This window comes from Battus philenor, unplaced genomic scaffold, assembly GCF_028537555.1.
Source record: "Battus philenor isolate CCGP_79_NKW_IND1 unplaced genomic scaffold, ilBatPhil1.0.hap1 SCAF_5, whole genome shotgun sequence".
NCBI classification, from domain to species: domain Eukaryota; kingdom Metazoa; phylum Arthropoda; class Insecta; order Lepidoptera; family Papilionidae; genus Battus; species Battus philenor.
Window position 1 is genome coordinate 7797834 of NW_027181715.1, and position 15397 is coordinate 7813230.

At 36.3% G+C, this 15397-nt stretch overlaps 1 protein-coding gene across 1 annotated transcript; it reads right to left on the reverse strand.

The window, feature by feature from the left end:
* Positions 1-1704: 1704 nt before the first annotated feature.
* Positions 1705-6989, reverse strand: LOC137929463 (uncharacterized). Its single transcript, XM_068772428.1, has 3 exons — positions 6713-6989; positions 6438-6569; positions 1705-4261 (listed from the first exon to the last, which is right to left on the reverse strand). The coding sequence occupies exons 1-3, from the start codon at positions 6827-6829 to the stop codon at positions 1781-1783; spliced, it is 2730 nt and encodes a 909-aa protein (XP_068628529.1). The 5' UTR covers positions 6830-6989; the 3' UTR covers positions 1705-1780.
* Between the last annotated feature and the right edge of the window lie 8408 nt (positions 6990-15397).

Below are 15397 nucleotides of genomic sequence, written 5' to 3' on the forward strand. Positions count from 1 at the left end.
CCATAGCTAGAGGCGGTTCTACAGGAGGCACGATCGCAAGACCATGTGGGAAGCGGTTTATCGCGTAATTCGCCGCACGGAGGTAAAGCAAGAGGACGTCCCCCTTGTCCAGTCAGGGAAAGTGCTGAACGCAGCGGGATCCAAGTCGGGACAAGGTCTTGGAGATGAAGGTCCGTGGGATCCAGTGATACAGCGCGCCTTATATCAGTTGCCACCAATACGCCTTTATGCCATAGAGATGTATAGAAGTCTGTATGACCTAATCCAGAATCTAGGTACTCGGTTAAAGAAGAGGATGGTCAAAGTGCAGGTCTCACTAGACATAGAGGGAGCGTTCGATACCGCCTGGTGGCCTGCTATAAAATGCAGACTCTGGAGAGGAACCTTCTTTAGCGACCGCAAGGTTTCTGTACGATACGCAGTGGCAGCGTGGGCCAGAGTGCCCACCGATGGGTGCAGGTATCCGTAGGCAGCCCAACGTTCTGGATCCTGCCTATCAGCCCTCCTCAGGGATAGGTGGTAGAGACCGGGGTACACAGCCAGGCGGTCGAAGATAATGTCGTACCGGTCTTCTCGGAGCAGAAGGCACAGGACATCTTAAGTAAAACAATGAGGTTCTCGACAATATCCATGAATGAGATGTCAGAAACAAGCTAAGATGATGATGCTAGCCAATAAGCTGAAGTACGACAACTCATTAGTGAGTATGGACGACGAGCCACTTGATCAAACTAGGGAGGTTCGTATATTAGACGTCACAGTTGTTTGCTCACGTTCAATAGTCACATCAAGAACGTGAACAGGAAGGCCCAGGGTAATGGTTTTTGATGTTTCTTGAGACGACAGACGACTAGTATCTGCAGTTTTGCTTCTTAATGTGGCCAACTAAGTGAACACGAGCCTAATCGCTCCAAAAATGGGATTTAGAGTACAAAAACACTCCAAAATAGTTTGACAAAAAAATTGTAAAAGTCTCTTTCAGTTTTCGAACAATTTTAAAAGTATGGATCTTCAGATCCTTTTTACAAATTTCATTAGTAATCGTTCTTGGAAGTCCAAGTGAAGCTGCTTTTTTCGTATTGAACGTTCTGGATTTTCAAGTAAACTAATTTCAACCAATTCAATGTTTTCGAAAGTCTGAAAGTCGACTGGGACTGTGGAGTGTTCCTAGCTGAAGCGCCCAGGAACGAATTAAATTTACACTCGATCCGTAACTTAACCGTCCAATATAGAAGTGTGAAAAAGCGGTTTTTCACACGAAAGAATCATTTCTCAAGGTTCAATTTTCATTGTGACAATTTATGACCCGACTAGAGAGAGAGATAAGGTCAAGCAAAGCAAAATACTAAAAAATAGATTTATCTCTCAGAACCCTCAAATATCAGTTTAAAAATATGAATATTTTGAAATAATGAACTAATAAAAAAGGTAATGGGAAAGCATACATGATTCATTAAAAAATGTGATAATAGTATTTTATATATATATATATATTTTAATCACAACTAATCTGTTCTGCATTTAGATTATGAAAATAATAGCTAATGGCTACTTCCAATGTTTATTGTGTACACCATTCAAATTGCTTTGACACAATATCTTAGTAACGTGGGAAAAAATACAAATATTATCTGAATTTTTAATTTTACAATGCCATTAAGCACATTTAATAAAAAAAAAACTTAATAGAAACTCTTCATTTATTTAAAAAATGTCATTTTATTTACAAATCTAATTTTTCAATTTCACGAGTAGTAATGGAGGTGGTAAAAACAGTTGATTAAATTTCCTGATCCCGGAACTGAATTGATTTTAACAAACATAGAAGTTTATATGTGTTGTAATTAACTTCAGGGCTAATTTTTCGAGCATTTTCCAATAGCCTTGTAACAACATCACCTGTGTAAACCTTAAGTATTTCCCATTGCCAATTTGGTGACAACTGTGATATATTAATATCTTTTTGGTTCACGTCTTTAACTCTTATACAAAATCGGCTTTCCGAATAAAACAATGCTAACCATAATGCCACAGGTACATTGGATTCTTGCTGAAACACTAATTTAAACTTTAATATATTAATAAAGTCTGGGGTCATAACATCATTTGCTTCTAATAAGATAAGGTTATTCAATTGCAATAAATCCTTTAAATAGTTAAAAGGAGAGTTTGTTAATTTAGATGGTAAATCTACACTATCCATGACAGCATACCCTCTTTGGTCATTAGTTTTTGTAACTAAAACATTTTCCCTTTGAGACAATTCTGGGTACATTTCAAGCATAGATGTCATACTGTTTTGAAAACTGTTTAAATTATTTAATAGAGACAACGGCTGTACATTCGTTTCATACACAGCATTTGTAGTATTTGGATAATTTACACTTGAGTTTGGACTTTGTGGGAATACAGCATTTTGTTGCTTGTATTGGTTAATCATAGTATCCAAAGCTCTTTCTGACATTAACTCAGCAACTGGTTTTACCTTTATTCTTGGAAATTTATTACTTGAATCTAACTGAGAACTTGAATTTTCAGTTACTTTATTACTTTGTAAATCTATTGATTCTGTAATGTTGCATTGTTCTGATAATAATGGACTTGATTCTCTTTCTAAATTTTTTTCTTCTGCATTTACAGCTGGTGCTAAAGACATAGTGGATGTTATAACAGGCATTTGTGGAACAACATTTGTGCTTTCGACTTTCTCCATATCTACTTTAACTGTCTGATCCTTTTTAGGCGTTTTTTTCTTTTTTAAATTATTGTCCTTTAAAACTTCAGCCAGCAGTGCTTTTCTTGGAAGTTGTTTAGGGTTTGCTACAGGATTTTCATTCAGCAGTGTTCTTAGACATTTATAATCAGTTTTAGTTTTAACTTTTATTTTATCCTTTGCAGGTTTATTTAAATTTGCCATGCTTACAGCAATCTCTTTTCCATTCATTTCAGCTGTACTACAAGACAAATCCGTAGTTTCAATTAAAGGTTCTTTCTGTATTTGTTTATCATTGTAATCCAGATTTACTATTTTCTTGTTTCCATTTTCATAGTCTACATCTTCTAATTTTTTCCATCCAGAATCACGGGAATCAATGTCTTCGCTTTTTTTTAATTTCATCATTATTCTTATGTTATCTGGTTTTTTATTAATATTTGACACAGTTCTAGACCTCCACACAATTTCTAGATTTCGATATTCCAAATATTTTAATATCGGGCTACAACTTAGTTCTGGATTATTAATCACCTTTCTTCCCATACTTAGAACTTTATGTTTAATAAAGTAATCCACTTTAGGTGCTTGTTTTTCTACAAAATGACAAGGCAGTTCACTTTCAATACATTCTAACCTTTTCAAGTATTTTTTAGAACATATTGATACTATGTTTTGTATTGTTTTAAATTCAGCATTTCTTAAAGATAGTAAAAAATCACTGTTAGTATCATTTTCCTCCAAGTTAGGAACTTTAGATGACTCTGAATCAGTTGAATCACTAATATCTATACATTCATTAGGTTTGGAAGTATAAGAATTTAAAGATATATATATGACTCCATTCTTATTGTTCACATCTAACTTGCTAATTTCTTTTTCATTCTTATTTTCGACAACAACAGTGTCTTTGGAACTTCTGGAACCTGGTCCCTTGTCTCTTTTCTTTTTACATTTTTTTATACTTGATCTACTGTCACTAGATTGTTTGCAAGAAGCTTTATCTAATTGCGGAAGATTCTCAAATACTGATGATGAACTTTCACTAAAATTGTCAAATAGCTGTTTTGGTCTGTAAATAATATAATAAAAATCGTTCTTAGATTTGATGTATCTGTCACTAGCGTGCACAACAATTCTTTCAGAATTGCAAATATTTGGTTTATTGTCTACTTTATTTAAATCAACGTAGCAACTACGTTTTATACAACTTAAATACATGGAAAGTAGGGACCTATGTGTATTAATGTGCCTGAGAATTGCTGACTTATGTTTACAACATTTATTACAGAACTTGCAAATAAACCATTTATCATAATCGCTTTCACATAAGTCTGTCATTTGCTTTTTTTTACGCTTATGTGCAATTTTTTTGCTGACAACTTCAGTGTTTAAGAAATTATCCGTATCAGCATTGTCTGATGTATCACTATCTAAAACGAATAATTTTTTTCTTTTTTTATTTCTCTTTTCATTACACTGTTGAGTTGAACTAACAGCCTCCAATTCTTCTTCTTGTTGTACTACCGCTGTATTAGATGATGTTGCCTAAAAAAAGAAAAAAGTAAAATAAAAAGATAGTTACCTCTTAAATGTTTTGGAATGTAATTCAACATTATACAAGAAACTTTCCTCCAAGAAGTAGCATAGCGCAAAAGATGAGACAAACTGCTAATAAGCAGTATTTAGCAGTATTTTTCAATGAACCAAGTGCAAACATAAATGTTTTGTATATAAATGTTGCAATGTTTGTTTTAAACGAACAATTTGTGTGCAAAAGTGGAAATGCTGTAAAAACTTTTGGCTAACACTGGTTGTCCTGTAAAAAGGATTATTAACCCGACTTGAGGATGTCCAAGTAACAAATTATGGCTCCATGAGTTGCTATTACTGGATTATTGGGGGATTACTGTATCAATAATTACTAACACTTCAAATTTTATTACAAGAAATAGTGTTGGAAAGAGAAACAGCTGAAGAAACCATAATGTTAATGTTAGTTAATGCTAGATTAGCATGATAAAACGCATGGTGTGTAGTAGTATTACCATTGGGTTAAGGAAGACTACAGAACTAGTCTGCAGACTACTATCAGAGTAAGAACTAAAGTGCGGTGAGAAATAACTGTTAGCTAATGTGCAATTCTCTCATAAGCAGCAACAGAATGGAATGATTTTGGGGGCATCTTGAAAATTGTAGAGGAATGGAAAGCATCCATTAGGATATCCTATAAAATGCTACCAAAGACCTAATAAAGAATTTGTATTGCAAAGAATTGTCACAAGAAAATAGGAACTCTCCCCATGAGTTCACATTTCATAAAAGGGGTTGGTTTAGGAAAATTTTTCTGCTTTTGATACTAAAGTATTAGTAGTATTAGCTTGATTCCACCTATCAATGTAGGCAGATATGAAATATAAAATACACATAAAATTTGATGTCTTAGCTTTGGTAATTAATGATATCTTTATATAATAATAAAATGAGCTTGTTCTCTTTTTCATTATTGTGCAATATAGTAGGTAGCACATTTTAGTGCAATTTACAAAGCAATTGAAATTAATTAATATTTCTTACTCTTTTAAATTTTTAAAACTTGTTATAAAATATATGATTTATAATGTTATCTTAACTTTTAAAATGATACAATTAGTTCAAAGTATACCTTCCTTAAGTACAATATTAATAAATGACATCCAATACAAATTTATAACCTATCTTCCCTACATGCATTTCTAATATATAAAATTCTTATATCACAGTGTGCGTGATTGAACTCCTCCGAAATGGCTCGACTGATTTTCGTGAATCTTAGCATGCATGTCGGCCAGGGTGGAAGATCAGACAATATCTATTTTTCATCCGCCTGAATGTTAAGGGTGGTCCACCCACATTTTTTTTGGACAACATTTTTTGTTTTTAATTTTTTATGATACGGCATACAAAAATATATACAATCCAACTCTAAATTTTCACCCCTCTACGATCAACCCTAATTTTTAATTTGCTAATTAAAAACTTTAATTTTCTTTTTTGCAATACAACATTTGCAGGATCAGCTAGTAGTAATATAAATAAACAAAATTACAAATCAGCTGAATTAGGAATGCCAATAATTTCTCGCCATAACTTTGGTGATGATATTTTAATAGATCCAGGGAAGCCTTTGTTCTCAGCCTGATATCTTATTCATACTTTGATATAGCAGGCAAATAAAAGTAGATTTAAGGATGAATAAATCATATATCTAACCTGTGGCTTCCACAAATATTATATGAACAAATATATTCAGTTGATTTCATAAGTAGGTATAAACAATAAGTTTAAAACATCTTAATCTTATTTTTCACTATCCCCCCAATCCAACTTTAACTTATAATTTTAAATCAGGGAAAATGGTTTCTGGAATTCAACATACAGCCTCCTGAACCAATGGCTAAGCCCCATGATGCAACATGGTACGATCATTTGCTAAAATCTATATCTCAACAAAGTGATGTAACAAATAAAATAATACCAGCAAGTGTTTCAACCACATGCTAACCAAACAACAACCATAAGTTATGGTAACAGGAAAAGTGAAATGGGCTCCATCCATCCTGGAGGTAAGTCCAATTGTAAATTTTACACTATCTTTGTCTGCTGTCTGTATTAATGTATAGTATAAAGTAAGCAACAAGGAAATCGGTTTGAAATAATAAATGAAAACTATTGTGATACTTACGATTTTACAGTGTAACCCATCTTTTAACGTTTTTTGCTTTTCCAGGTAAGTGCTTTTGACTTTAGCATATTCACTTAATGTTGACTCACATTTTTTGCAAATTAATTGTGGCAGACCATCAAACGGCTCTACCTAAAAATGAAAGAAATAAATAGGAAAAGACACATAAAACGAATTTTTACCAATGGTTAAGTTACTACACATTTTTTGTAACAAATCTCATCTGAAACATGTTTTGGTGACAACTGATGACTTTTTATACAATTTGTTCTTACCTCAATGTCATAACAAAACTTTATCTGCTCCTTCACAGAAGGCACAATCTGGTAAACACCCATATTATCTAAACAAAGTCTACAAGTAACAAAAAGTTTAGGATCTATTTCGATCATTATGTCAATTTCTGAGATTCTTTATTAACTTGTGGAATTAATAAATTATGTGTGTACGACTTATTTCAGTGTAATAACATTACACTTAAATTCTATCGTTTCTTTATTATAAACTAACATCACACTAACAGATACAACTGTCTTTAGATATTAAAACGGAAAACAATTCGGGAAATGGCAGTTGACATTACGATAAATGTATAAATAACATGCAGTTAACGCTTACTGTTAACTGACAATAGCGCGATCTGTCGGCGGGTAGTGTAACTTTTGTTTATTACAATTTTATGCCATCTAACACAAGTATTTGTAACTAGGAACAATTTCGATTTTGTTTTATATTATATTGATCGATTTAAGTCGATTTATTTATAGATAGTTCGTTAGTTAGTTAGCTCGAGGGGTTTTCTTATTAGGTCGTCACTTATCAATAACACTTATTCATTTATCTGGCTTAAATACGTCCGAGAGGGCCGTTTGTCAATTGCTATTAATTGCTGTTTAACATTTGTTTTTAGATCACATTATTACCACTTCAACAACGCTTGTATCGAGAATGCAGATCATTTGGGTTGGCGACTCCTTTGATACACAAGCCAACTTTAATTGCGACATAGCCTGTTAGTATTCGAACGCTTGTGAAACGTTTTGTACGATGCCTGTTTTAAGGTCTGAAGACTTGAGCAAATGTCTCGGTCTCAGGACGACGCGGTGTCTAAATATGCTGGGTGTGATTGTTTTGAAGGTGGCGGTACCTACAAACGACGAATTTGTGTGTAAGTGAGAGTCAAAGTATTGAATTCATGTCTGTTTTAATAACTGGGCGATCGTTGGCATTTCCAAATTCACGTCAAGGTCTACGTTACGCGCAGCCACGGTACTGCGCATGATCTTTTTGGTGACTGTAAGAATGATTGGAGGATTTACATGCGCGAAGCAAAAACCTGCGCATAAGTAGGCGGATCTCATTATAGCTTTATTAACCATAGCCAGAAAGAGGTGGCCGAGAACGCTTTAATTAATTTTGATTCTCAGAAGATTTGCTGGACACAAGATTGCGAGGACCCACAGGACCGCATTCTTAAACTAGGACCTTATACTTGCCGTGTTGCTTCCGCTAGGCCTTTGTTTCTACCAAACTATTTATTTGAAATAAAACGTGGTCAATCCCAGCAGATGATAAGGGACCGGTATCTGGAAGTACCGGCTAGCTACTTGGCAGTCTTTGCCACACCCGTCTGATCCCTTTTGTGTGGAGTTATCCTGTCTGGTGGAAAGCGAGGAGGATATCCAACTAACAGCTACCGTGGCTGCCAAATTGTCGATTTACGCAGACGGCAGCCGCATTGAAGATGACGAGGGTACGGTGTTCGACGTTATGCAGTGCGCCGCACAGTTGTTCTGTAAAAACACTCAAGATGCAGGCAAAATTTAACAGTTTGATTTCGTATCATTTCATCCCAACACACACTTAGCAAAAGCCTTTTGATATTAGGACAACACGTCGACTCTGCGCTCTCGTGAAAGAGGGTGGCGTCAGGGGTGTCTTTGGTGCCCCTAGATAGCCATAGTAATTGGCTGTTTTTTAGTAGATGCAGGTCAGCGCCTGTAGGCCGGAAGAAGAATTTTGTCCTGTAGACAAAGGCAATTGTGAGTGCTGTGATGGCCAAGAATCTTGACACATCTTGGGCGAATATTGTTTCTGTAATAGTGGCTACATAGGAGGCACTTATGGCGTTGTGCTTGGAAGGCTTCTTTGACAGATGGTGCAACTGTAAGTCTATTAAAATCATAGATTTTACGGAGTCAGAAGATCTTGCTCTGGGAGTCTTGTCTAGGGTGACTTGGACAAAGTTAGGCAAGGCGCACTTTTGTTGGTTCGTTAATCGCAAGATATTGATAAGAATGGTTCCTAGCTCTTTGAACGTCAGAGTAATCTCTTCTACTTTGATATTTTATTTCACTTCCATGAGGAAGACGCTATCTTCTGGAAGGACAAACGAATGAACTTTTTCGTACATGAAATGTACGAGTACCCTGAAATCTTTGGACGTTTCAGACTCGAACTTGATGCTCTGGCTTGTGGATGTGGCAATGTGTTTATATTTTACCCCATTGCGCAATAAAAAAAGGACAGTTTTTCCACCGTACGGTTATAAATAGATTCTAATTGCTTCTTAAAGGTTCGAAGGGAACTTTTAGCTATGGGAGCAGCTGGGGATTTAGACTTCAGCGTGGTGCGTATTGGGATAGTTTTACCAATTGGCTAGCCTTTGATGACGCTGTGATCTCCGACTTATGCGTCTATATTATTAAAATGTTTTTTTTTCTGTGTATTCCTTATTTTATCTGCGATCAGTGCCAGGACTCTCTCTCTCTCTTCTCCTCGGCGGGAGACACTCCTAGTTCACCATCGAGCGTCTAGTCTCTGGATGTCATGGCGTTTAAGACGTTTCCTGCAAGTCAATTCGGAAGCCAAGTTATTAGGGAGTTTGTCTAGCCGATTTTTGTAATTAGTAGATGACTGTTGGATCTCCTCCTTTACTGTTTTGATCTCCAGAGCTTCGTGGGTTTCATAGTTCATGAGGAACCATGAAGCGTTTGTTAGGGTGCGCAGTATGCCATTTTGCAGCCTTTGTATGATAGTTACGTTGGAGTTACAAGCGCTTCCCCAGAGTTGGATCCCGTACATCCACACAGGTTTGAGTATCATTTTGTAGATAAGGAGCTTGTTGTCCACCGATCGTTTAGAGTTACGAGCCAACAGCCAGTACATAGACCGGATCCGTATGTGTACCTCGACACGCTTCTTTTTAATGTGGTGTTTCAATGTAAGTCTTCTGTCCAGGTGTATTCCAAGGTACTTCACTGAGTCACTATGGGGTAAGGTGTTGTTACCCAATTGTACGGGTGAGCAGTTTCCTTTTCTAAGCGTGAAAATAATGTGGGTCGATTTAGAGGCACTTGCCTTAATGCGCCACTTCTGCAGCCAGTCATCTACTTTGTTGAGGCTTTCTTGAATAATGTTTGAAGCGATCTGGGGATTTTTGCTACTTGCCAACAGTGCAGTTTCGTCAGCGAATGTAGCATTCATCACTTGTGATGTCTGTGGTAGGTCTGCTGTATACAGGGTGTATAGGATTGGGCCAAGAACGGAGCCCTGGGGTACTCTAGCCAAGATCTCATAGACATTAGATACGTCTCCACTTTCCCGTACCTGAAACATGCGATTCGACAAGTAGGAATTCATCAAGGTATAGTAGGTGTGTGGTAGTAGCTTTTTTGTTTTGGAGAGTAGGCCCTTACGCCACACTTTGTCGAACGCCTGTTGGATGTCGAGAAACACAGCAGAGCAATATTCCTTAGCTTCGAGGGAATGTCGTATCTTATCATAGACTCGATGTACTTGCTCTATAGTCGAGTGTTGATTCCTAAACCCAAATTGATGTTCAGGGATTGCTTCATTTTCCTCTAGCAGTGGCAGTATTCTGTTCAGTAGAATTCAGACAGACAGGACAGGTAATAAACATATCGGTCTGTATAAAGTAACATCATTTTGGGGTTTTCCAGGCTTGTGTATCATTGTGATGACTGATACCTTCCACATGCTTGGGAAATGTTGGACCCTAAGGACACCATTGAGAAGCGTATTGATGAACATCAAAGCTTTTCTAGGAAGTTGCATTAAGATTTCCTTGGTGATTAGATCAAAGCCAGGAGCTTTGTTATTTTTTATTCTTTTTATGGTCCATGCCAGCTCACGCACCGTTATTGGCCTCGATGGCAATGACAGTTGAAGGTCCTGCTGCAGGTGTTCGTCTACTTCCCTCTCAAATTCCTCGATTGGTTAGATGTTTTGCAAATGTTTCTGCCTTATCTCTGCCTGTCTTAGCCCAGTCTTAGCTATTTTTTCTTATGGCAGACTTAAATTGTTGTGGTCTGTTGACTGTTTTGGTGAATTTCCAGATCGCATATTCCGATGATGCGGTAGCCGAGATTTTGCAGCTTACTTTGCAGAGTTGCGTTGTTCATGCTATCCAGCATTTTCTTTAATTCTTTAATGGCTTCGTTTAAGGCGGTCTTGTCAGATTTGAGTCTAGATTGATGCCAGACCCTTCTCAACTTTCTTTTTTTAGTACTTTTTCTTTATTTTCGAGAGGAATGTTAGCAACGGGAGCCCCTTTCTTTTTGGTTGGGGTGGTTTGGTTTAACCAGCACGCGTTTTGTATTAGGCTAGTGATGCTTGTAGCATCTTTTATCTCCTCTAGTGTCTTTAAGGATACATATTATTAATAAGTAAATATCAATCCTAATGAAAGTATAGCAATGATCTTTTTGTAGCACAATCACTTCGTTGTGACCAGACCCATCACGCTCAGGGACAATCCAGTTAATGATCTAACCAAGTTCGTTACTTAGGTGTTTTTACAAAAAATGCTGCTTACGTTCTCGATAACTTATACACTATTACTCAACAGTTGCGCTGCTTCTAGGGTTTTAAACGAGTCAGACAAAACAAAATTTTAAGCCATTTACATAGGAATATACACATTTACATTCAATTTAAAATATATTAAAAAAAACATTAAAACAAGTCTTAAAATCTTCATTTCAGTCCTGCAGTATTATTAAAGGGGTCGTTGTCATGCCCCAGATGGTTCTGGGGCCCTGCTGATATCGCTACGTGTCGCCCTGTAGTAATAATAATTGCACAATCTTGTTGGACAGCGTTCACGGGATCGCTTGCATTTCACTTACAGAACCAAATGTTCCATTAAACCCTTATTACAGGTTACATGTTTGTACAGTCTACGATAACCTTCCTTTTACATTGAGTTCTTTGAGGATTTAAACGGTGCGTCGTCCACAAGATTCTGAGCATCCGTCTCCAGCACCATATTCCTAAGACATCAATTTTCTGACGATGCAGAATCCTCGGCATCTAGGCCTCGGCTCCATATAGAAAGATTAAAAAGACCAGGTTTCTCATAAGTTTAAACTTTTTTTATAAGGATCTGGTCATGACGCAACGTCTCTGTACTTCATATTCGCAGTGTTGTGACAGTGAAAACCAGATATACGCTTTTAACTACTTCGCACCCTATGATTTGGACGTCCTGATGGTTATTAATCATCACTTTGGTTTTGTCATATTTGATTGCGAGTCCAAACTCCAACGCTGAGGTGTCCAGTCAGCAAAGGAAAGTTTCGATGTCATCTTTTTTGACGCTAGGAGAATACTATCATCCGGGGATCTCTAATTCGATATCTTCCTACCACCCACGGATATTCCCCTATCCCAATCTTCGAGAACTAACCGCATGATGTAATCCAAGTAGATATTGAACAGCAAGGGAGATAATATACAGCCCTGTTAAACTCCTGAGTAGGTTTTAAAAAGTTCAGAGTCAGTGCCATCAACTGGAACTGCGGCGGTACCACCTTCGTACAGATATTTAATAAATTGTACCCGGTGATGCGTTACACCTATCTTGTTCAGAACCAGTCACATTGTCCCCTACTTGACAGTATCTAACGCCTTTATAAAGTCAACAAAACGCATATGGAGAGCGATGTTGGATTTTTGAGCCTCTTTCATCAAAAGACGAATTAGTAATAGCTGCTTATTCCTCGACCCTTGACAAAGCCAGCTTATTCGAGTGTGATCTCTTTGAACATATACGTCTGGAGTCTTGTATTAACAATACGGAGCATGAATTTACTGGCATGGGATATAAGAAAAATAGGCCCGTAGTTACAACACTTTTTTGTCGATCGTATGACCAATCTCTTAATCAAATTTCAGTGGTTCATATCCGGCAATATATGTTGTGCAATATGTACTCCGATTTCTGTCATAGCTCCTATTGTCTTAATCAGAATTTCGTCGAAAGCTACGGCCTAATTCTGCTTCAGATGCTTGATAGCAGCACTCACTTCGTATTTTAGTGGTATTGGGTCTTGCTCAGCTATTCTGTCTGTGATAGGAAACTTATACTTTAGAAGTCTTTTCAAATGCCAACTATCCATTACCAGTCGTAAAATCATATAAAAGTAAAAAAATATATAACAATATATTTGTCGAAACGCTGTTACTTCGTACGGCGCCGATAGATAGCGCTAGTAACAGAATGCCTCGCGTCATCGTTTATGGGTAGTCGTATATAAAGGCAGCACTCAGTTGCGTCAAATGATAATACCCTCATTTACTCACAAATGTGTGCAAGATATGATATAGCATTATGATACTAGCAAGATCTACCGGCCCTCGGAAAAATTCCACACGAGCATTTGAAGACTTAGTTATGCTATTGTACTCGTGTGACATACAAGATATTTTATAATGCTTTTAATAAAAAAAAATCAATTACTTAGTTAACTATTTTTTTTAATTATGTAAGGGAAATGTTAGACTAATTTAATTGTACATGTCGACGACCCTCAAAATTTCGTGTCCCGCCGCGTGCCCGCCTTATTACCCGACACTTCAACAATCCCAGTAAAATGTGCGATTTGAAAAATATTAACTATTGAACAATAGATGGTGTTCATACTAAATATAATAAGACTAATAGGTAGCGCCACTATCGATTTGAAATGTTCTAGAACATTGTAGAACTTTTTGGTTGGTTTGAAGTACTATAAATTTGCAGTGATATTAAAAAGTTATTACCATACGTTATTAAAAATTACTTATATAAAATCGGGTGCATTACTGTAAAATAATCGCATTCTTCATTTACGTGAATTTTATGAACGCCATCTAGAGGTGAGTAAGTAAACTACCTAACCGGACATCTTTGAAAAGGAAAATAATGTTACTTTAATAAGGGCCTTGGCTGTATATTTGATATAGCTGTATATACATTACTACACATATAAATTGATGCATGACATATTTGTGTCCGGCTTTATTTATTATATTTATCCACGTTTTTTATTGTACCTTTTTTATCTTTCATCAGTCTCCATCCACTCACATAGGCCTGTCTCTATAACTTATATCGCCTTAGAGACAATTTATCGTTCCACCCCGTCGTACTTTTTTAGTTCCCCACAATCCTCTAAATTATTCTTGAGAAGCATTTTCCAACCATACACCATCCTTAAAGTTGCCTTTAGTTGAGTATAAATCGATATTGTATATTTTTTATATAAAACCAAATATGTGCACAATAACTACTTTTGATTGTACTAATAAATGTATAATTAGTAATTACGTAACATTACTCATTTTAATCAAATAATATATGACTATTAAAAAATGTACATAACACTGCTTCGTAGCTGCCACACTTAAAACTATATGCATGTACAATCATCCAACTGTTAATCCGTGTGTCCACCAACAGTACATATTAGCAAAAAGAGAACAACCGTCTTGTTCACAGTCTTTTTACATCAAATCGCCACAACGAGCAATGGCTTGTATGATTGCATATACCACGCGACTTTTATGCTATTATTTCTGTGGGTGGACAAAAAGCCATGTTATAATAGTTAGGATCTTTACCCTCTCCTGTAGTGGTGACCCCGACGAAATACTAGCTATGATAAATCATTAACCCAACGTACTTCAAAAGCTTTATTGTATGAGGGCTTACTTCTGTACATGTTCCAAAACCGCAATCGCCTGGTACGGACAAGACTTGCAGCGTGATAAACTGTGGTTGAAAAATTATTGATACAAGGGCAAAAGCTGAAACACTGTAAGGGTAGTCGATAATAAGAATTAAAAAACCAATTTCCCTTCTGTAAATTATATCCAATTACAAAGTATGTAATTATAATTTTAATCATAGATATAAATATAATTGCAATGGTAATTTGTGATTGTGTTTGTAATTAATAAATAATATTTCGTAGTCTATTTATGGTTAGAATTGTTGGTACGATGTATTTATATTATTGTTTTAATAAATTATCATGTAAGTTATTGTTCGTGTTAACATTTTAATTTTGCACCACGGCCTGTTTCTTGTATTTATTTCTAGTAAACTTGGTAATTAGTAATGGTGATAAGATATTAAATAGATTAATGCGAATTATGTGCATATCTTTAAAAAATATAAATGCTAATTAATAATGATATAAAAGTGTAGTTAATATAAACGAAAGTGTATATTTTTGACACGCGTTATAAATAAATAATCATCTTCAAAGATTTCTATCAATATGTGTGAGACACATTTTTATATATATATATATAGATAGATTTTTATTTTTATTTTTAAAAATATTATACTTTTCTTGATAAAAGGTCCATTACTCTGTTACAAGCAGTGTAAGCCCATTATTTACTCGTATATAGATTTTTACATTTACAAACCTGCATACTTATATCTGCACCACTCTAGGCTGAACGGTAGAGAATGCCTGTACGGTATTAAGTCCGCCTTAAGGTACGGTACGTTCCGAGACGGCGGTGGCGAGACGGACCGTGTGCTCGAGGCGGTCAGATGGCAGGAACGGCGCAGGGCGCTCGCGACGTGGCGCGCTAAGCTCTCGGAAGAGCGCTATGCGCGCAGACGCGTCGTTGGAGCGATCCTGCCCGTCTTCGAGGCCTGG